Genomic DNA, 22091 nt, shown 5'->3' on the forward strand with positions numbered 1-22091 from the left:
CTTCAGGGAGAGGGGAATGACGCTGCTCAGGGCAAGAGAACGTTCAGGGGGGAGGAACTGGACGATCTTAAAAGTCCCTTCCCCTCCAAACCATTCCATGACTCCTCTGAGCCAGCTGTGATCCCTCTCCCTTTCCAGCACCTTCCCTTGGGTCAGTTGGGATGGAGGCAGGTGTGTGACACACAAACCTGACATCACTTCTGCTCCTCAAGCCATGGGAGGAGGCAGAAGGCACAGGAATAGTTAGGAAAGGGATCCACCTCCTCTCTGAAAGTTACACCTGGTCCCCATTCTCAGCCCAGCAGAGCTGGGCACAGCCAGCCTGCTCAAAGTGCAGAGCACATTCCTCCCTGTTAGGGCAGCTCTGAAAGGGGCCAGGCCAGGAACTTCTATCACATCTGAGCTACAAAAGGTACTGGGAACGATTTTAAGCCCCTTTCCTGTGGACAGAGCAGAAGAAGCAGACAGCTTCTCCCCCTTCCCAGGTAGAAGCCAAGGGTTGTCACTGAACCACAGCTAAGTGCTTTCAAATCCATGTTAAGGCATCGTGGTTCCTGACAGTGCCTTGGAACTAAGGAACAGGGCTTTTAAGGATGCTCCACCTCCCAGAGGAGGAGGAGTCACAGAGGCCAAAGGATAAGTGAGGTGAACACAAAGGCACAAGAGAGGACCAGGAGTTTTATTTGAACACAGTGAGTTGAGTACAGCAGCAGAACTCCTTGAGTCCATCTTGCTTCACATCATATCAGGAGGTGGCTGACAGTATCTGGCTCGGAGTTGTTCCATCAGGAATCCATTCCCAGTTTCAGGAGGTTGAACCCATCCCTGCAGTGCCTGCAGCCACCCCAGGCTGGCTCCTGCTGCTGAGCTGCTCAGTTCTCGTACTTGTGCTTGATGTGTTTCCACAGTTTCTGTGTGGAAAACAAGCAGGAAAAAAAAAAATCATGATATTTTAGGCAGCTTCTCAGTGATGTTGGGATAACAAAATCCAAAACCCAAATTATCCTGCCTGGGGCCGTGGTGATGGAGTCCTATACTGGATCTGGGGGACACAGGATGCAGATGGGGGCTCCTGGCTTCTAATCTGGACAGGCAAGAAGCTGCAGAGATTCCCCTTCCCCTGCTCTGGATTAGTGGCCCAGAGCCACTGCCTTGAATTCCCACCCAGACTGGAGAGGGCAGTTCTGCTCCCGCACATAAGGGATGCACAGAACTTTCCTATTCATAGAACCATGGAATGGTTTGGGTGGGAAGGGACCTTCAAGCACATCCAGTGCCATTCCCACGGCCAGGGACACCTTCCACTGTCCCCGTCCAACCTGGCCTTGGACACTGCCAGGGATCCAGGGGCAGCCACAGCTTCTCTGGGCCCCCTGCGCCAGGGCCTCCCCAACCTCAGAGGGAAGAATTCCTTACCAATATCCCATCCATCCCTGCCCCTGGCAGTGGGAAGCCATTCCCCCTCGTCCTGGCACTCCATGCCTTGTCCCAAGCCTTTTTCTAGCCTCCTGGAGCCTCTGTAGGCACTCAATAGAGCTCTCAGGTCTCCCCCAAGCCTGCCTCAGTATCCTGCAGTCATCATCCCGTCACTGCTGTACTCAGGAACCTAAGGACGACTTGACCCCTTTCACCCAAGGTTCACGCTGGGGACACCCGAGGCCACCAGCCCTAATCCCCTCCCTCTGCCAAGGGCAGATCGGCCAAGCCGGGGGTCTACAGAGCACAAAACAAGCTCCTTTTACCCCTCCCGCTCCCCACCCCTTGCACGCCCCTTCCAAGCGGCCAGAGAAGCCCAAGGACAGAGAAGCCCCAACCACCGAGCGCCACGACAGCCGCGGAGCCCCCTCGGGCGCGGCCGAGCCGCGCTGACCCTCAGCGAGCGCCGGGGCCGAGGCCCGCGCAGGGCCCAGCGGGGCCGCCCTGACCTTCAGCGCTGGGCCCGCGCGCGGGCGGCCCCGCCGGGCCCTACCCAGCCCTTACCCCTTCGTTGAGCCGCTCGAAGAGCGCGTCCGCACCCTGGTCGAAGGCGCGCTCGAAGAGCACCGCGCCCAGCACGACCGACAGCGCGAACGTGGACGTGCGGCGGAACAGCGACCCGTACACCTGCCGCAGCAGCGCCATCTTGGCCGCGCGCTCCGCGCCTGCGCCGCGTGGCGGGGGCTGCTGGGGGATGTAGGCGGTGCTCTGTAATTAGGACGCCGTGCTGGGCGCGCCGTGGGGCGTGCTGGGAGTTGTAGGCCGCGCTCTGTGCCGGTTGTGATCTGCGCGTGCGCCCCTGCCGTGGGGTATTGTGGGAGTTGTAGGCGGCGCGGCGCGGGCCTGGCCGGAGGTGGGTGAGCGTGGCGGGGTGTGCTCCGTGTGAGGGCTCCGTGTGAGGGGTCCCTGTGAGGGGTCCCTGTGAGGCTTCGCTCGGCTTGTCTCTCCCGTCTTCTCCTCAGCGGCCTCCGCTGGGCAACCCCGGGGTGTCTGCCCGGCTTTGTGCGGTGAAACCGGCCCGGCCCGGCCGCGGGTGGGGCTGGGGCGGGACCCAGACGGGGCTGAGGGGGCAGAGACACCCCGGGCCAGCCCTGCCCTGCCCTGCCCGGGTGTCCGGGCAAGGGTGAAGGGACTGGAAAGGGGTTGCGGTCACTGCTCTCACTCCCGGCGGGGGCGTGGGAGGGGATTTGGGGTGTTTTCTGCAGCTTGGGGTTGCAAGGGGTGGTTGGTGTCAGTGTGGGGGGAGTAGGAGAGGGGTGTGGGGCTCATAAATCATGGAATGGTTTGGGTGGGAAGGGACCTTGAAGTTCCTCCAGTCCCACCCCTGCCATGGGCAGGGACACCTTCCACCATCCCAGGCTGCTCCAAGCCCCAATGTCCAGCCTGGCCTTGGACACTGCCAGGGATCCAGGGGCAGCCACAGCTGCTCTGGGCACCCTGTGCCAGGACCAGAGGACTGTCTGACAGCTGCTCCAGAGGCCTCGGGAAGAGTGGGACCTGGCCCCATGTGGCAAAGCAAAAGTGGGAACGTTCCCATTTGCTGTCCTCTCTTTGTGTTTCTCTCTTTTTAACCTCAGTGAGGGCAGAGCAGCCCCGGGGTGACTCCAGCACGGATGGGACAGAGGTAAATTTGGATTTAGGAGGGCAGAACGGACAGGGATGGGCCAGGGGAATCCTAACACTGAAGCTGTTTGCCCACTGGGCTGTTGTTAAATGGGTATCTACATGAAATTCCAGAGCAGACCCTCAAGTGATGCTGCTCTGTTGTTTTGTTTGTCTCACCCACTCAGAAGTAGCACAAGGTTTGGCTGCAGAGTCATTTCTCCTGATTTATTTATGTTTGCTCCCTCAAACGGTGACTGTGGGGATCCATGGAATTTTTCTGGGTTAGGGCAAGACCTCTGCTCGTTCTGGAAGCCTGGAAGGTGCCTGGCACGTTTCTGTGGGTAGTGTTATCCCTTTGGAACTCCAGAATCTCCCGAGTGGGAAGGAACCCACCAGGATCATCCAGCCCAGCTCCTGGCCCTGCCCAGACACCCCAACAACCCCACCCTGGGCATCCCTGGCAGCGCTGGCCAAACGCTCCTGGAGCTCTGGCAGCCTCGGGGCCGTGCCCATTCCCTGGGGAGCCTGGGCAGTGCCCAGCAGCCTCTGGGGGAAGAACCTTTCCCTGCTCTCCAGCCTGAGCCTGCCCTGGCCCAGCTCCAGCTGTTTCCTTGGGTTCTGTCACTGGTCACCACAGAGCAGAGCTCAGAAAAACTCAATTGTTATTTTTCAAATGTAACTGCTCTGGATTATCTAAGACAAATTCCCCCAATCGCCCATTAATTGCTGCCAGCAGGATGGTTTGTGTATGGTCAGGTTGGTGTTAATCCCAAAATGAGCTCTGGATTTCCAGTGGAAGGTGTCCCTGCCTGTGGCAGGGGTTGGAATGAGATCTTTAAGGCCCCTTCTGACCCACACCATTCCATGAGTCTATGACAGGACACAGGGAATGGCTTCCCAGTGCCAGAGGGCAGGGCTGGATGGGATATTGGGAAGGAATTGTTCCCTGGCAGGGTGGGCAGGCCCTGGCACAGGGTGCCCAGAGCAGCTGTGGCTGCCCCTGGATCCCTGGCAGTGCCCAAGGCCAGGCTGGACATTGGGGCTTGGAGCAGCCTGGGACAGTGGGAGGTGTCCCTGCCATGGCAGGGGTGGCACTGGATGAGCTTTAATGTCCCTTCCAACCCAAACCATTCCATGATTCCATGATTTCCTCTGGGTGTGATGGAAAGCAGGATCTGTTCCTCTGTCATCAGGAAGGTGCTGGCACACTCTGCTGCCATTCCAAGTCTCCCTGCAGATCTGAGCCCGTTTAAATTGGCAGCTGAGGATCATAAGCCTGACACTTGGATTTAATTAATTCACATCTGCCTGGATATCCAAAGTGGCTGGAATGGCCCCGAGCCCGGGCTGTGAGAAAGCAGGAAATTGAGGTCACGGCCCAGCAGCACCTCCAGGGTTCGGTGTGGAGAGCAGCAACTCCCCTCGGACAAAGGAGTCTGTGCCCCTTCCGGGGTCACCTTCCTCCCTCTGCCCGTGAAACACGCCGGAGAGTCCCTGATAAAATCTGCAGCTGATTCAGAGCAGCTTGGAGTGTTCTGGCAGCAGCTGGAGAAGGGAAAATGTAGGATGGTGCACAGGAGATCTCGGCTGGAGCTGTCCCAAGGCTGAGGGACACACCTTCGAGGTGCCTCACAACAGGGCATTGCTCACCCAGCAGGGCTCCAGGAGACACAGCACAGCATTTCTGTTACACTTTCATACAACACAGAGCCCTGGGTGGGTTTTTTTTTGTATTTGTATTTATTCAGGAAGACTTTTAAGCTGGCACAAAGCCTGGCTGGAAGCGTTTATGGCTGCGGTGGGTCCAGGTCTGAGTGCCCTGATTCAGTTGCAAATCAGGGGCTGGAGATGCTGAGAGGAAACGGCCAAGCTGAGGCAGTTCTTTATAGAACAGCTACATTTACTTTATTTCATAATGACTAAGATGGATTTAATTAGGAACCATCTCCGTTTTCAGCTGAATAATGCTCTTTGTTTATTGCTGGAGCCGTTTGGGGAGATGGAAATAGGTTGGTGCTGCTCAGAAGCAGCTTTTTATTCCTCCGGACTCGCAGAGCACTGGGAAGTGCTGGTGCTGCAGAGAGTTGGCAGAACCCAGCAAGGTATCCGTGCAGTGGAATCCTTGAAAAGATGGGAATAAGTGTTGGGTATAATCACTGAAGGGGGAAGTCTCAGGGAGAATCTGATACTCCTCTAATTGCTTTTTACATTCCGTCTGTCCCCTGCAATGGCAATTGCTTGGAGAATTTGGGAGCAGGCAGCCGTGGGATGTGGGATCTGGCTGTCTGGAATCTGCAGGAGCTTTCTGCCCTGCGTGTTGGGGGAGGAGGGGGAAGGAGCTTCTGCAATTATTGCTGTCGGGGTGATGAAAGAGAAAGTTTGAAATACGATTTCAAAGGCTGGCTGCTGCTGGGCTTCCGCAGGCAGAATTCCCTGGGAGATCTCTGGAAACTTGTGTGGGACCACTGCAGAATCTCATTTGTTTTCCCTGTTTGCAGCATTCTCTTCTGCAGAGATGGAGTGCAGGAGCCAGCAGCTGAGACAGGGAGCTTTTTGTGTCACCAGGAACTTTGGGAGACTATGGAATAACATGTGGAACAGGGATTTTTCAGTATTTAAAAGCAGACCCTGCCAGTGGGCCGGACATGTTCCCTCTGAATTGCAGCAGCCCCACCACAGCGCTGCAAACCTGGCTGCAAAACTCAGGGATGTAAGGACTGAGGGAATTTATGGCTCAGTGCTCATTAAGCAACACTTGGTTTTGGATTCTTGGGCTGGAGGAGGACGATTTCAGACCTCAAGCCCTGCAGAGCTGGGTTGGGATCAGCCCAGGGCGTGGAGGGTTTGGGGTCCCAGCACACATGGCTGGGGCATGGCCAATCCTCACCCCCCAAGGAAAGAACCTCAACACGAAATTTCCAGTTCACTTGGACCATCTGAACATTTTACCTTCGGTGTGGAGGTTTTCAATCCAATTTAAAAAATCTCAGAAGGTCTTCCCATCGAATGCAGCTTTGCTTTAACTCGTGGTGTGGGGGCTCGGGGATTTCCAGGGGTTTGATTTCGAAGCAGCAGTTCTGGTGAGCAGGGGAGGGAAGGCAGCGTGGTGCTGGTGCTCGTGCTGGGATGGATGTCTGGCAGGAGGCTTGGCAGCCCTGCCTGAGCTGGGCACGCCGGGCTCTGCGGGATTGCCTGGTGCTCTGCTCTTCCTACTGAGCCGGAGGAATTGGCCAGGAGGCTGTGATTGATTCCAGACCCGTTTTATTTATAAAATCTTTATTTCTCGTACCGGTCTCCGTGCCATTTTTTAAATGCATTCAGCTGTCAAAGTGTCAGAACCTGGAGAATTGCTTTTGGAGTTTATCTCCCAGTCCATCCATCTTTGCCACTCATCAGGTGCTTTTATATCCCTCGGGAGAGAGCTTGCAGCTCCTTCAGGGTGTCTGTTGTACCTCCAGCAGGGACATCCAATGGGGGCAGGTGAAGGATAAGGCTGATCTCACCTGCACTGCCAGTGGCTCCAGGGCCAGCCCAGGTGGGAGCTCCCAAATTCTGTTGTGATCTTAGTGCTGTGCTCAACCTTGGTGCCAGAGGCTGGGGAGGATGAGGAGAGCAATCCATGATGTACAGGAAAAAACAGGTGGCTCAGTGGGTTGTAGGAAATATGTCCTGTAGTGCTTGTAATGCAGCTTCCCACCTGCAGGACAGGCGAGGTCAGCTTTGGTTTTATGTTTGAGGATAAAATAAATTGCTTTGCTGAGTTTCTTCCTCACCTTGCAGAGATGGACACATGGGAGTTTCCTTCCTCTTTTGTGTCAGCTCGTGGAGGTTGTGGTCAAAGGTCCCCAGCACCTTCAGCTCCTCCTGTTTGCACCTTGGATGGTTTGTGCTGCACCTTCCCTGGAGCCTTTGGCTCTCTGTTTCATGTGGTCTGAACTCAGGGAAGGAGAATCCTTCCAGCAGAGCTGTTGTTGCTTTGGATGACAGAGATAAATGCAGATCCAAGCCTTTTCTCCCATGTACAGGCAGCAGATCCTGCCCCAGCAGTCTGTGATGGACAAGGATATAAACTGTTGGGTCTCACCTCTTTCTCTGTCTGCCAACCCTAAGTGATTTGAGTTCTCCTCCTTTGGAAGCAGGCGCTGTAAATCCTGGATCCTCCATTCCCATGGCTGGGCGCCGAGGAGCTGCCTGGTGATTCCAGGACATGCTGATGCTGTTTTGCCAGGAGAGAGATGGGGAAAAGGTACTTCTGTGACTACTGTGACAGGTCCTTCCAGGACAACCTGCACAACAGGAAGAAACACCTCAATGGAGTGCAGCATCTCCGGGCTAAGAGACTCTGGTACGACTTATTCCGAGGTGGGTGCTCCCAGCTGTCTGCCACTCCCTTCCTGGGACTGAGGAGGTGATGGATGGGGTGGGGGAGTGGGAATAGAGGATAAATCAGCACTGATGGTTTATACACTCTGTGTGCCTGCGAACTGAGCACTTGATGCTGCTGCCTCAAGCAGTCTCAGAGGTGAAACTCTCGTGTGTGGCTCTGACCTGTCTCACCACACAGCTCCAGGTGTGTTAGTGCCAGCCTGAGGAGTGTGGTGGGAATGGGTTAAACTGGCTGGGAAACCATTGCCTGGGTATCCCTCTGCTTCCTTCTGGTCCCAGGCACGATGGGATATTGCTGTGCCCAGGATCTTTACCTGGGTTCATCCCTTGTCTCCCCAGATGCTGCTGCTATCCTGCAGGAGGAGCAAACCAAGAAACCTTGTCGGAAGTTTCTGCAAACAGGTGAGCAGTTCTGAGGTGGAAATAAGGGCCTGGCTCCAGCAGCTCCTTCCAGAGCCAGCCCAAGGCTGGAGGGAGGAGTTTGGGCCTGTGTCTGGCATTCAGGTGTGATGGAGCCTGGGTTTGCCTGCACAGGGACCTCGTGTGGGTGGTTCTCATGGAACTCTGTGCCTTTTCCCAGAATCATTAAAGTTGGAAAAGGCCTTTAAGATCACCAAGTCCAAATGTCAATCTAGCACCACCATGTTGACTTTTAAACCATGTCCCCAGGTGCCACATCCACACATTTTTTTTAACATTTGCAGGGATGGTGACTGCACCACTTCCCTGGGCAGCCCATTCCAATGCTTTACAACCCTTTCTGTGAAGAAATATTTCCTAATATCTAATCTGGAGGATTTTGAAATTGAAATAGAATTTTCAAATCTCACCATTTCATTCCAGGACAGTGTGATTTTGGGTCCAACTGCAGATTTTCCCACATGACAGAGCAGGACCTGGAGAAGCTGAGTGCCCAGGTTCAAGGTGAGTCCTCCAACAAGGCAATGTCCAGGGATCTCCTTGAAGGGAGAGTTGCTGCAGGGGGGTCCTGGCGGGGGAGGGGGTCGTGCAGGCTGTGATCCCCTGCTGCCTGTGCAGAGCTAGCCAAGCGTGGATCCCTCCCTCCTGCTCCCCAGTGCTGTGTGAGCCTGGAAGTGCTGCAGTTTGTCATATGCTCCCTGCTCTCGAGCTGCTGGCACAGACACAAACCTGGAGCTGAGCAGTGCTGTTACCACTTGGCAGCAAGAGTTTGGAGTGGGCTTCGTGAGCCCTCGGGGTTTTGTTCAGTCAGGGAATAAAAACTGTCAGCAGCAGAGGGCACTGGTACATCACATCCCCTTAAATTTATGGATTTGATTTCCCCCCACCTTGCTGCTATTACCAGGGAGCTGCTGCTTCCACCCGTGGGAAGAGCTGGTGGGAAGAGCTGTCCTGCTGTCGAGCTGTGAAAGGGGTCCTGGATCCAGAAACAGCCTCTGCTTGGGTGGCTTTGGATGGAAGTGAAGAGTGGGCAGAGGGTGGATGGCAGCTGCTCCCTGCTGGGAGTCTGCAGAGCACTTTTGAACTTTTTCTCATTCTGGGACTTCCATTCTTGGAACTACTTTTCTTTTAGGGAAAAGAGGTGGTAGCTGTGTTTTCTCCATAGGAGTTGTTACTTTAGTGGTTAAGGAAAATCACAGAATCACAGACTGGGCTGGGTGGGAAGGGATCTTAAAGCTCAGCTCATTCCACCCCTGCCATGGGCAGAGACACCTTCCACTAGACCAGGTTGGTCCAAGCCCCATCCAGCCTGGCCTTGGACACTTCCAGGGAGTTTGAGTGAGGTGTTGGTGAGAACTTGTGGAATGGTTGAAATCTCCACTGGAGATCATCTGATCCCAACCATGCTGAAAGCAGGGTGAACTCAAGCAGGGTGCTCAGCTGTATTTTGAGTATCTCAAGGCTGGAAAGTCTGTGGGTGACCTGATCCACTGTTTGACTAGGTTCATAATAAAAGTGTATATATTTTTAAATATTTAAATAGAAATTCCTAACAGAAATTCCTTTACTTTGGTTTATGCCCATTGTGTCTGTACTGGGGAGCCCAGCACTGGGCACAGCACCCAGATGTGGCCTCACAGTGTGGAGTAGAGAAGGATCCCTTCCCCGAGCTGGAGTCCCAGTGCAGCCCAGCTTGGAGCAGCTCTCATGCCCACATCCTCGCTGGAGCCAGCTGTTGTTTTGCCAAGAGTCTGGCAAAGCCAGGCTGAAGTGTTGGAAGTGTGGGATGTGAGACGGGGGGGAGTGCGTGGGGTAGAGCTTCTCCTGGCCCTCAGAAGGATCCCATTTGGGGAGGAAGAGCTCAGGGGAGCCAGGGGGAGGCAGGCAGGCAGCACAGAGCTACTCCAGGCCGTGCTGAGTCAGTGTGTGAGCCCCCGAGGTGACTCTGAATCAATCTCTGAGCGCCACTGGCGGTCGATAAAACCACGGCGGGCACGGAGCGCTCCAGCCCTTCCCAGAGTCACCTTGCAGCCAGAGCCTCTCCCTGACCCCTCTCTGCTGGGCTCCCGAGGGTGGCACAGAGTGACAGACACAGGAACCTGTAGCATTTCCAGGCGCTGGCTGTTCCTGCAGGGGAAGTGGGAGCTCTCTGGAGCGGAGCAGGGAAGGCTGGCAGCTCCTCTGCGCTCGGGCAGCTTTCCTTGCCAATTACACTTGTTACTGAGTATTGACTTGTGTCAAAGGGTCGGTGTAAGTGCAGGATTGGCTGCTGAGAGCCAGTTCCAGGGAGATTACTGGGAAACCTCGCATTTGTGTTCTGGAGTCAAACATTTCATTTACCAATTAACCCTGAAGGAGCGATGGCTGGGGGACAGGGGGTGCTTGGTTGGAGAATTCAGTCCTGCTCACCTCTCTGCTGGTGTGGTTTTGGGCATCACACAGACTCTGATCAGAGGGATTTGGTGGAGGAGAGGGACAGCCTGTAACAGACTGGATGGAAGGATCAGATGCTGTCTGGTGAGTCACAGGGACATTTCAGCACCCCTTCAGCTGCCAAAGCACCCGTGTCTCAGGTGCTGGGGCTGAGGGCAGAGCTGAGGGCAAGCTCACGTGTGGCAGGGTGTGCAATTCACACTGATGGATCCTCCATCAGTAATGTCCCACGTGCATTCCCACTCAGTCTCAGGGTTTCTGTGCCATGAGAGCCATCCCAAGCCACAGCCAGCGGGATTGGAGCAATCTGGATCAGGCTGCCTCTCACTGACCCAGCTGGGAGATTTTGACAGGTTTGGAGCCAGGAGTGGTCAGAGATTTGAGATGAGCCGAGAGGCTGGAAGCTCCAGAGCCTTCCCAAGCCTGGGGTGACCATGCTGGGGGTGGCCAGGCTGGTGGGGGACGCTCTCCTGGTGGGCCCACTGTGCTGCCTAACACCCCTTTCCTCTGCTGTGGTGCAGGCAAAACCTTGTCTGACTTTTTTTTAACCCAGCTGAACCGTGATGGCACGTTTTTATTATGTAAATATTGAACCTGTCCCTGTGAGTGTTTGGTGTTGGTAGCTCCGTGTCAGTGAACTCACCTTGATAACGAAGCATTTTTATCACAGCCAAAGGAAACGTTACATTTTCCTTAACATTTGGCCTTTTTAATGCTGGGAGTCCACCCTGTCGTTTGTGTGAGTTTTGTGGGTTAAGTAGGAAAAATTCTGGATGATTCCCTGTTCTAGAACAGCTTGGAGCCTGGCCTACTTAGGCGTCAGCATCTCTGCACCCTGTAGAATATCCTCATCAAGAAGCAACAGTTTACACCTTCAGCAGGGAGCAAGCTCATATTCCCAGCTGTTCCCCCATCAAAGCATTAGCCTTCTGCATCTGCTGCATCATTCATCAGCCAGACACTTCCAGGCTGTCATTTTAAGTACAGTCATGTCAGGAAAAGTCACTGTCAAACTGCCATCTCCTTGCTTGGAGTTATTGGCTCCCCTCTAATCCGTGTCCCCAGTGCGGGTGGGATCGACCTGGCTGGGCTCTGGTGACTCCAGCCAGCCAGGGCTGTGAGGGGAGGGCACAGCTGGGTGAGTGTTTGCAGGATGGCCATGAGGTTGAAAGGATCTGAGGGACCCCGCTGGGGCAGCTGGAGTCAACTGGTGTAACTGGGCGGGGAGCGGGAGGAGCGCTGGCACTCGGCTGCAGGGCGGTCGCTTGTTCGGCTGCTCCTCTGGCAGGGGCTCCTCAGCCTCAACTCAGCCACGCCCTGGTGCTGTTCTTGAGCTCTGGAGGAGTTGGGGTTCCACATCCTCCACCAGGGAGGCAGCTGAGGGGTTCCCTGTGCATCTCTTTGCTGGATGGGAGCTGAAGGATTTCCTGTGCATCCCCTTGCTGGGTGACCTGCCCGTACTGGGGGTTCCATCTCTCATACAGCAATGCCTTTTTCAAGAAGAAAACCCATGGGAAAAGTTGCCTGGGGAGAGAAGATAAATGTGGACCCCACTCTGGCATCATCAGAGGCATTTCATGACTACAGATGCTCTTTTAATGGGCTGTAATTAGACTTTGAAGCAAACACCACAGTGAGGAGGAGGAGGAGGGGGAAGTACCTTCACACCTGTCCGGCTGCACGGCCACCTGTGGGGAGCAGGGGCTGGTAAAGGCCTTTCAGAGCTGCTTCTTGGAATATCTGTTGGCATTCAGGGAGTATTACCAATCTCAGGGTGCATTCAGTGATCCCTGGATGGGATGTGTGTGCTCCAGAGGGACATGGACATCAGCAAGGTGGGCAGAGCTGGAGAGTTGCCTGTCCCTGCTACCGTATTTCAGAGCCTGAGGGTTGGAATGCTCCGGAGCAGCAGCTCCTGGAGCTGTGAGAACAGGGAGACAGCTGGATGTCTTTCTGATGTGGATACCTGAGGCTTCATTTGGGGCAGTGTGAGCCTGGAGTGGTCCCATGGCATCCAGTGAACTTTTCTGGATGGGACCTTGAGTTGTGGCTGCCCCATCCCTGGTGTGATACCTTGGGGCTCCCTGCTCTGAACAGAGAAGCTTCAGCTGTTTATGGTCTTTTCTCTGTTGGGGAGTTGGAAGAAGAGGAAATTGCAGTGGTACAGAGAGATGGGAGAGGTTTTTCTCTGTGATTTTCTTCCCTGCCTCATTGAAGCCTCTCACAGCCACTGTTTGTCCCCTTGCCGAGGTGGGATGTGCTCAGGAGGTGGAAAAACGTGAAACAAAGGGAAATAAGATGCTCAAGGTTGCCAGGTGAGTCTAACCCTGAGAGTGAGCAGTGCCCAGCTCTCCAGGCTGAGCTTCTTGCTTCCCCATTCCCCCACATGGCCTGTTGGTCGGGTTCACCCCAGGTAGCTCTGCTGGGGCTTAGATCCTTGGGAACAACTGTGGGAGACTGGAACATTCCTTTCTCTGACCTTATCGACGGGTTCAGAGCAGCACCCAGACATCAGGACCACAGCGGGCTGGCTGTGGTGGCACTGGGCACATCATCACCCCACCCAGCAGCAGCTGAAAAGGCCGGGTGACAAATTATCCATCTGGCTGCTCATTGTGTAGCACATCCCTGCCATCCCAATTAGTATTCAACAGGCAGATGAATAATTGGTTGCCACCAGTAGGATGAAGTGATCCTTCACTCTGCCCAAGCACTATTAATTTCATACCCTGTCTGCAAAGGTATAATATTTTCCTTAAACGTGTGACATATGGGTGGGTGTGAAGCAGGCTCCTGCAGGGCATGGCTGCAGGCACCTTGATCCCTGAATGGGATCAGGGATCCCCCGGAGGGATGGATGAGTGGGGCAGAGGGAATGGCACGCAGCTGCCTCTGCTTCCTTTTTATCGTCACCGGTGTTTGGTTTTCTGAGTTCCCTGTTCTGTGAGGTGGGAAGTTTCCAGTAGGCTGGAGATGGGATCACTGGGGGCTTGTCCTCATCCCTGATGTGCTGGCAGGAGTGTGGCTGTGTCAGGACTCCTGCTAGACCTGTTCACCACCAGCTCCCCCCCTGCAGCTGGGGGCAACTGGGGAGCTTTGCTAACTGGGCAGCTGTGGGTTTGTACCACGCTGGCTCCGTGCCCTTCTCCCCACGTGGTGCCTATGGGCACCTGCCCCACACAGCCCTTCCAGAGTGATTGGAGGGGTTGAAATCTTGATTCAGTAAACAGCAGAGGTTTCCTGCTGGTGTCCTTCCTCATTCCTAGCTTGCATGAGAAATAGAACAAGGAGTAATGGGTTCAAACTGAAAGAGGGGAAATTGAGGTTAGATATAGGTTGGACTCAATGATCTCTCTTGAACCTAATTGGTTCTGTAATTCTGTGATATATGGAGAAAATTCTTCCCTGTGAGGGTGGGCAGGCCCTGGCACAGGGTGCCCAGAGCAGCTGTGGCTGCCCCTGGATCCCTGGCAGTGTCCAAGGCCAGGTTGGGTGGGGCTTGGAGCAGCCTGGGACAGTGGAAGGTGTCCCTGCCATGGCAGGGGTGGCACTGGATGGGCTTTAAGGTCCCTTCCAACCAAACCATTCCATGGTTCTAAATGCAGGAACTTGTCTCCTGGTTCTCTCTGCCCTGGTTCTGCCCCTGGGCTGGTGACAGCTCTGCCTGGGCTGTGCAAGGGTTGGGGGCACATCAGGCAGCGAGTTCCTTAACCAGCCCTGACAGCAGCTCCGGGATCCGTCTGCCGGCTGGAACACGCACCTGGAACCTCCCAAGACTCTCCCGAGCTGCCAAGGCTGCATCGATCCCAACACTGTCCCTGTCACTCCCACCTAGCAGGGCAGGGGTGGCACAGTCTCTGCTGCCAGTTGGAGGGACACAGCTCTGGAAACGGCTCAGGGCCAGCCAAGGCTGCTCCAGGCGAGGATGAGGGTGATCAGTCCCGGGGGAGAGATGTCAGACTCCCCTCAGTGCCCAAACTGCCACCGTGCTGGCTTAGCTCCTGTCCCCTGCTCTGCCTGGCTGGAGCTGTCACCAGGGATGGCTCCAAGCATCAGATGGCAGGAGAGCAGAGGAGGAGGAGGAGGTGCACACTCTCTCCACCCTGTAAACTGTGCAGGGTAATGAGCAGCAGGTTTAATGGAGTGAAAGGACAAGAGCCTGGTGGCTCTTTCTCTCATGGCCCTCCCTCTGATCCAGCCCTCTCTGATCTCAATCTCTCTCTCAAGCAGGGGAGAAGAGGCTGAAGGAGCTGCAGAGGGAGGGAGCAGATATCCCTCCTGGCACCATCGAGGACTGGCTGGACAAGAGAGCCCAGAGGCTGAGTGCAGCTCAGAGTAACAGGTACTGGGGCCTGGGGATCATGCAGGGGATCCCAGCAGAGGGGGATCCCACAGGAGGCCTGGGATAGCAGAGGGTGCAGGGGATCAGAGGTGCCAACACCCAGCCAGCACTCGTGAGGGGCACGTGTGTAGATCCAGCCCTGGCTGCCCCTGTCAGGGGTGTGTGCACAGGGGACACACTTGGGGTGCAAGCAGAGGGGTGCCCCTTGCTCTCTGCAGAGTGCACAGACACACCTGCGAGGACAGAGCCGGTGCTGTGCTGGCTCATTAACGCCCGGGGCTCGGCGGCAGGAGCCTGCTTTCATCTGTTGACAGCTCCCCCATCCCCTGCCTGCCAGGGAGGGTGGAGCTGGCTCCTCCTCACAGTATCCATTCGGATTCGGGCACCGGCTGTTTCCTCACTCACCTGACTGTGCCGCAGACTTAATGGGATGACATTTGGGCAGGTGCCAAATCTCTCTTCTGTTCTTTCTCTGTTCCCATCCTCTCTGTGTTTGGACTGGGCAGGATCTTCCTTCTGGTGCTTGTCTGAGCTTGTTGCTCTGGGATTGTTCTGTCCCTCGGCTTGGCTGCCCTTGGCCTTGCAGAGGTGCCCACATTCCTGTCCCCTACACGTCACTTGCCCCATTTTGTTTATCCTGCCTGTAAATCCCTGGAACTTGGGTAAATCAGCTCTTAACAGAAGACAGCCATCACTATTCCCAGAGGAATTTCTAGACCTTCAGAACTACTTGGTCATACCCAGAGGAATGTTCAGACCTTCAGAACTTGGTCCCTGATGCACAAAACAAATTTCCAGAGTTGTTGCTCTTTTTCCAGCCTCCCTGTCCCTGCAGCCTCAGAAACCATCTGCTACAGGAACTAAACACCAACTGTTGGAACTTCCCTTCCTCTCTCCAGCCTTGCCAACGCCTCTCCTGATCTTCTCTGTTCTCCCCTTGTGCCCTCCAGCCCCTCGTTTCATGGGATTGATTTTTACCAATTTCCAAAGGAAACGTGCAGTGTGGATTTCCATCAGAACAGGGTCCAAGGCCTCAAAGCTTCCGAGATGCCACAAGTTCCATGAGGGTGGAAGTGGGTAGAGGAGAGGGATCCCATGAACACCTTCAGAAAGGAAATATTATTGACCTTGCTGGCCACTGGAGAATCCATGTGGGTCAGCCATAGGGAATGCTCCAGCTGTAGGTAAACCTTTGATCGGGCACTTGTAACTCATGAGACCCCAGGGAATTGAGTACCCAGGCAGCATCCTCCCTATTGATTAGTCCTGCTGCTCAGGGAACAGCTCATTAGGTGATGGCTCTGCTGCTCCACCTTGCAGCATTCCCTCTGCTCCGTATCCACCGTGTGCCTGAGCCACAGTGCTGGGGGAATGACACCAAATATCCCTGCCCAGAGGGGCTGGTGTGTGTCCTCACAGTCCTGCCTCACCCTGGGCTCTGGAGAATCCCCACTGAGGGAATAAACCTTAAACCAAGTGACTTTGCTCTGTGTTAGTTGCCTGGAAAATGTTCCTGGAAAACTACTCCTGTAGTTGGCTCTGGGCCACGGCCCCGCAGGGAGAGGAGGGTGCTGCTTCTCCCCGGGGTTATGTAAAGGAGTTTGATTAGATTTCTTCTGGCATAACAATTAAAAAGATTCATCAGGATCGGAGGTAGAGGCCTGAGAAGCTGCAAGGCTGCTGTCAGGGCTTGTGTGAGAGAACAAATGAGCTTCCTGCACTTGGGAATTAATGGAAAAGGTACGTTTCCCGTGAATTTAAACATGCCCCAGTCAAGCTGGAGACAAGGGAGAGATGCTTCTTGCTCCTGCACTCCTTCATCCCAGTGTGGTGTTTGCAGTGGCCTCGACCAGTAAAGCTGAGGGAGAGGGGCAGGGACAGAGTGATTCCCAGGCTGTGGGGCGGGGGAGAAGCCTCTTCCCTCTGCTGAAGGGTCCTCTGGTGAGCACACCCCGCTGGTTTGGCAGCTCCTCTGTTTCCGAGGGGTCCTTGTCCTTCGGGAAGTGCACAGCTGGCTCGGGATTCGGGCTGCTCGGAAAGAAACATCTGCTCGTTTTGTTTGTTCTTCTCCCAGCTCAGCTGTGTGAGGAGTGGGGATGGAGGGGCTGGGACCAGCCCTGCTGAGCCCCTCTCGGGGGGCTGTGCTGCTCCCCCACCCCAGAGCCTCTCACCTCAGTGTTCCCACCTGAGTTTTCACCAGCACACGCTGTGTTAGGAAGCACTGCTTGGATAGGCTGGGAATGGTCTCACAACTGTTCTGGTGCTGAATTTGGGATGAGGGGGTGAATGAACCCATTTGGTGATAACCAAAACCCTCCTCTGCCAGCCCCTTCTCTTTGGGGGCTACTGGGGGGGGGGGGGGCACAGGGAAGCCCAGCATGGCCTTGGTGTCAGACCGAGATGCTGCTTCTCACCTCATCCCTTTCCATCTTCCCTCGCAGTGCTCTTCCTGAGAAACCAGTGCCTTTCCAGTACCCTCCGGGCTGGCCACCAGTGCAGGAGCTGCCCCCATCCCTGCAGGCCCCCCCACCCGGGGGGTGGCCAGTGCCCCCCAACCTGCAGTGGGGCTGAGGCAGTGGCACCCCAGAGCCTGGCTGGGGCTGGCTGGCTGCCTCTGCTCCGGGAAGGAACAGGATTATTTATACACACTTTGATATCAATAAACCCTCCCCCTGCCCATTGCAGCCTGTGTGTGTCGTGTTCCTGCTCCCCTGGCAGCCTCCCATGGCTCTCTCCCTGCCTGTGGAATGGGGATCCCTGCTCAGCAGAGCTCCAGCCCCTCGCAGGGGCTGTCTCTTGTCACCTGGAGCAGACATTCCCCGTTTCCCAGGGTAGGATCCATCCCCTCAGGTCGCTGCTGGCTGCTCTGCCTGCTCTCAGTCCAGCTCCATGTTGGGCTCTGTGATCCAGGCTGCAGAAGGATCCAGGCTTTAATTTCTTCGGGTGTTTGTGCCGTGTTTGTTCCTGATCAGTTCAGGGTGTGACCCTGCCTGGGTCCTGGTGCTGGAGCTCCCAATGGGGAGCCTGGGGAGCTTCCCTCAGCCCTGCTCCTGCTGTGCTGGAGGCGAGGGGCAAGGAGGGAAAATATCCCAAGGTTTCTCCACAGTGAGAGTTTGAGTCATCTCTCCTTGCTGGGAAGGGGAGGGGTGAGCGAGGCCCTTGGCTGCCTCAGGAAGGGAGGTGGGTGCTGCAGCTCCAGGGACAAGGGGGGATTCTGTCCAGCAGCATCCCGGGAGGCAGCTCTCCGGCAGCAGGCTTGTCCAGGAGGGATCCCGCTGCCAGAGCATTCCAGGTTTGGCTGGGCAGGGAGGTGGTGGGTCCAGATTCGTGAAGAGCACAGGCAGGAGCCAGCTACCTGCAGCCAAATCCCGCCTGGATCGCTCCCACCTCGGGATGTGATGGCAAATTGTCACAGGAGCATCAGCCCCATCCTGGGACCCAGCTCTGAGAGGAGCAGGGACTGGATGGGACAGCAGCCTGGAAACAGTCTTGGCTGGAGCCTGGATGAGCTTGAGGTCCAACTGAAGAATTGTTTTATCCTTCCAGGTGAGAGCCCTGGGCTTGCTGGAGAGCAGGAGCACAGGGCTCAGGCTCGGAGGATGTAGGATCAGCCCATGTCCCGTCCTCACTTCCACATGCAGGACAGGTGGATGAACAAGAGCACCCAGGTGGCTCCTCTTTGGGAATGGCTGGGAGTCCCTGGAGCGAGGGAAACCCTGCCCCCAAGAAGGTGGGAAGTGGGGAACCCCCAGGAGCTGTGGGATGCTCCAGAGTGGGAGCTGGGCCTGCTCTCTCCAAGCTTGGATGTGCATCCCTGTACCCCAGCCTGGCACAGGGGAAGAGCCCTGGGGAATGCTGAGGGGCTCCACTGACCAGGGAGGGACAGTGGCTGCTCTGCTGATGGCAGCCAGGACACGCTCCCAGACACCTTCTGAGGCCACTGGTGCTGACAGATCAAGGAACTCCCACTCCCATCTCTTCCATGGATATTTTTCCCAATCAACATCAAAATCCTCGTGTTGATTGGAGCTGTGCTTTCATCAGCCCCCAGGCCTGTCCCTGCTCTGTGTGCTCCAGTCCTGGTGGGTTTTCCAGCTGATCCAGGAGGAATTGTTTTACCCAACACTCCCAACCTTCAGGGCTCCCCAGATCCTGCTTAAATTAGGTAGAGTTCTCTGGGCAAGCTCTGGAACCCGACTGTAAATGAAAATTCCGGTGTAAAACACGACAGCCGCAGCCTTTCCAGGCTCTTCCTTGCTCCCAAGGAGTTGAGCTGCTCTGGAAGCAGAAATTCCCAATACAGCCTGAAAGGAAAGAGCGGGATCATTCCCTGCTGAGCTCCAGCCCAGTCCAGGAGGAGGTGAGAGAGGCTGGCAAGGGGGATTCATTAAAATTGGGGTTTTCCCACAAAACCTGTGGGATGTGTGGCCGACGGGCTGAGCCGAGCATCGCCCGCAGGATGTCGTGGATTCATGGAGCTGTGTAACTCCCGGGGGATGGAGGAGGCTGGGAATTGCAGGGTTTGTGGGGTGCGTGTTACAGTGGGTGGCAGGAGGTGTGACAATGCCATGGGTCACCGGGATGGGACACAGCCAGTGGGGGCTCATCCGTGGAAAAAGGCTGCGGGAGGAGGACACCAGAGCAGGATGGGGCTCAGGCTCCTTCCCACAGGGATGGCTGGTACTCAGATCCCAAGGGATGCTGCAGGGATGGACTCACTGTCCCCAGGGTGGGGATGAGGAGCTGCTGCCCAATTGTGAAGCACGAGCCAAAGTGCCTTTGCTGGAGCAAGAGCTGGAGTAATTTATCGGGAAGCTTTTAGGGAAATGAGCGGCTGCTGGGCCCCTGCCAAGCGCAGCCCCGCTGGGCTCTGCCCGTGTCCTCTGGCAGCTCTTGCTGGGAGAGGGGGGACGGGAATAGGAGTGGGAATGGGGACAGGATGTGGACGGGGGTGAGGACAGGACAGAGAGGGATGGAAAAAAGGATTGGAATAGGGGTAGAGATAGGGTCAAGGATGGGGACTGGGGAGGGGAGAGGGGCAGGGATGGAAATAAAACGCGAATCAAGATTGGGAGTGGTCAGGAATGAGGATGGGACAGAGATGGGGACAGAGATGAGGATGGGACAGCAGTGGGGATGAGGAGAGGGGAAAGGGACAGAGAGAGGAATGGAAATAAGGATGGGAGTGGGACTGGAGATGGGGTTGGGGATGGAGACAGATTGCGACAGGGACAGGGATGGAAAGGGGACCGAGACAGGGATGAAGCTGAGCCCATCCCACACTTCTTGCAGCGCAAGAGAGAGAAACAACCATTACCAACTTCTTCCTATCCCAAACACTTCCCAGAGCTGTGCAATTGCAGCCCTGCAGCCCCCGCTGGGTTTGCTGCCACCTTTGCTCCGTTGTCTCCGTGTCCAGAGACCCCGCGCTGGGTCCTGCTCCCTCCCACCCCGCCTCGCCCACGGCAGCCCCCACCTCCCGGCACATTCCCTTTGTTTTTCCCTTTCCTGGCGATCCCTTAATTGAATTATCCCGGAGCATCGCTGTTGCAGCAGCCGCAGCGATCCGTCCCCGCTGCGGCAGCTCAGGGATGCGGCTGGGACCCCTCTCCTGCTTCCCGCCTGCTCCGGGATCGGGAGCTGCCATTCCAAACCTGCCCGAAGAAATCCGTTCTCTCGATTCCCATTAAAATTAATTGAGCAGCTTTGAAATGCTGAGCTTGGGGGATGGCATTATTCCTTTTATCTCATTTTTTTCTTCTACGTTATTGTATTTTCTGGCAAATTAAATTGTCCTCGGTTTTTTTTGGTGGGTTTTTTGGGGTTTTTTTTGCTTCTCTTATGTTTATTCACAGTGTCTATAATAGACCTGGTTAAAAATAAATATATATATATATATATATACACATGTCTCCAAGGCCACGTGGCTCCTTTGGAAATGCCAGTCCATAAAAAATCCAAACTTTCTGTGGGGAGATGGATGAAATTTCATTACGGATGCGGAGCCTCCCGCACTTTGCGAGGCAGCCGGAATGATTTCATTGCCGTGGAGCACTTCCCATTTCCATTTCTCATTTGGACGTTCGCTTCAATTTGCTTGATAAATTAGAGAAGATAAAAAAAAAAAAAAAAGCCCCCCCCAGACCCCAATCAATAAAACGCTGCCAATTCCTCCTGCCATCCCAAAAATGGGGTGTCCCCCCCGTGGTGCTGCAGGGTGGGAATTCCCATGCTGGTGCAAGGAAAAGTGGTTTCTGTGGGGAGGTGAAGGTGGGGATGTCCCAGCCCTGACGTCCTGGGATGGGCTCCTCCAGCCCCGTTCCCTGTGGGAAGTGCCCCATAATGAGGGAGCAGCAGCAGCTTTGCCCGATTCTCTGCCAGCCCCAAGCACTTCCCCTGTTTTTATTTATCCCTTTAATCTCTTTGCCATTAAAAATGCATCGCTGGGGGCTCGGGGAGAGCGATCCATTAGGTGGGAATGGGCTCCCACAACACACACGGACGTGAGGCTGTGAAATTCCCGATGTCCCTTTAGCGTGGGGGGGTCACACTGGGGCCAGGCCGCAGTGGTGTAAATCAGGAGTAACAGGGTGCTTCCCCCCCACCAGCCTTGGGGCAGGATCCCCAGCCTGGCCCAGGAATGGTGACCCTGTGGAGCCTCTCTGAGCATCCCAGACAGATCCTGCTGGAATTACTGTTAATCCAGGTGGAAGCACTTCTGGGAAGGGGCTTGGGCTGAGCATCCTCCCCGTCGAGGCAAAGGGGCGTGAAACATCCATCAAACCCAACATAAAATATCAGGGCATGAGACACGGAGAGGGGGATAAAACCACTTGGATCCATGGGATAGGGCAGGACCTATAGCAGGATTCACAGCTGGAGTGGGGTGGGGGCACGGGAGCTGCTGGGAAGGAGCCAGATCCCACTGCCCCAAAGTTTAGGGATGCTCCAGCCCCCGGGATTCTGGGGATCACAGCCCCCCAAACCAGTGCCTACCTCCCGTGCCAGGAGGACTCAGCAGCAGCCACAGGTGCTCCCAGGGCCCTACCCCATCACCCTCCACCCCAGCATCTCCAGGAGCCCACACTTCAGAAATCCCAGTTTTATTTCAGATCGGAAACAACCAACCAGGAACAACAAAAAAAAATCCCCCCCCCAAAAAAACAAACAAAAAACCAACCAAACAAAAAAAACACCCCACCACCCCAAAACCCCCAAAAAACTCCAAAGGATGAGAAACGGCCCCAAATCTGAACCAGTCCGTGCCCAGGTGGGTGCTACATACAGGCTGGGGGGTTCCGGGGCGTGCGGGGCTCCCCGGCCTCGGGGTCGCTCCGGCTCTTCCCAAGGGGGGTCGGCTCAAAGTGCATCAAGCAGGAGGTCAGGAATGACCCGCACCGGGCAGGTGGGGAAACCGAGGCACGGCACG

General features: G+C 55.6%; 2 protein-coding genes across 4 annotated transcripts; one reads left to right on the forward strand and one right to left on the reverse strand.

Moving 5' to 3' along the window:
- Window positions 1-664: 664 nt before the first annotated feature.
- On the reverse strand, window positions 665-2154 carry UQCR10 (ubiquinol-cytochrome c reductase, complex III subunit X). The gene is made up of 2 exons (XM_069030829.1): window positions 1981-2154; window positions 665-911 (listed from the first exon to the last, which is right to left on the reverse strand). The coding sequence occupies exons 1-2, from the start codon at window positions 2119-2121 to the stop codon at window positions 873-875; spliced, it is 180 nt and encodes a 59-aa protein (XP_068886930.1). The 5' UTR covers window positions 2122-2154; the 3' UTR covers window positions 665-872.
- A 93-nt stretch (window positions 2155-2247) lies between these two features.
- On the forward strand, window positions 2248-17346 carry ZMAT5 (zinc finger matrin-type 5). Of its 3 annotated transcripts, none has more exons than XM_069030826.1 (6): window positions 2248-2329; window positions 7221-7443; window positions 7807-7869; window positions 8311-8391; window positions 14548-14662; window positions 17104-17346. In XM_069030826.1, exons 2-6 carry the CDS (start codon window positions 7317-7319, stop codon window positions 17231-17233), a joined length of 516 nt encoding a protein of 171 aa, XP_068886927.1. In that variant the 5' UTR covers window positions 2248-2329; window positions 7221-7316; the 3' UTR covers window positions 17234-17346. The 3 variants fall into 3 exon arrangements, with proteins under 3 accessions (XP_068886927.1, XP_068886929.1, XP_068886928.1); XM_069030828.1 differs by having other exon boundaries at window positions 14551-14662; XM_069030827.1 differs by having other exon boundaries at window positions 2262-2329; window positions 7218-7443.
- Window positions 17347-22091: the final 4745 nt, after the last annotated feature.

The sequence above is a fragment of the Aphelocoma coerulescens genome, chromosome 15, assembly GCF_041296385.1.
Source record: "Aphelocoma coerulescens isolate FSJ_1873_10779 chromosome 15, UR_Acoe_1.0, whole genome shotgun sequence".
NCBI classification, from domain to species: domain Eukaryota; kingdom Metazoa; phylum Chordata; class Aves; order Passeriformes; family Corvidae; genus Aphelocoma; species Aphelocoma coerulescens.

Bases quoted from the DNA above. Each gene is read 5' to 3' on its own strand.
- ZMAT5 (XM_069030826.1), top strand. From the start codon at position 7,317: ATGGGGAAAAGGTACTTCTGTGACTACTGTGACAGGTCCTTCCAGGAC. The intron at 7,444-7,806 runs GTGGGTGCTCCC...TTGTCTCCCCAG, and splicing joins CTGGTACGACTTATTCCGAG to ATGCTGCTGCTATCCTGCAG. The intron at 7,870-8,310 runs GTGAGCAGTTCT...ATTTCATTCCAG, and splicing joins TCGGAAGTTTCTGCAAACAG to GACAGTGTGATTTTGGGTCC.
- UQCR10 (XM_069030829.1), bottom strand. From the start codon at position 2,121: ATGGCGCTGCTGCGGCAGGTGTACGGGTCGCTGTTCCGCCGCACGTCC. The intron at 912-1,980 runs GTAAGGGCTGGG...TTTTCCACACAG, and splicing joins TCGAGCGGCTCAACGAAGGG to AAACTGTGGAAACACATCAA.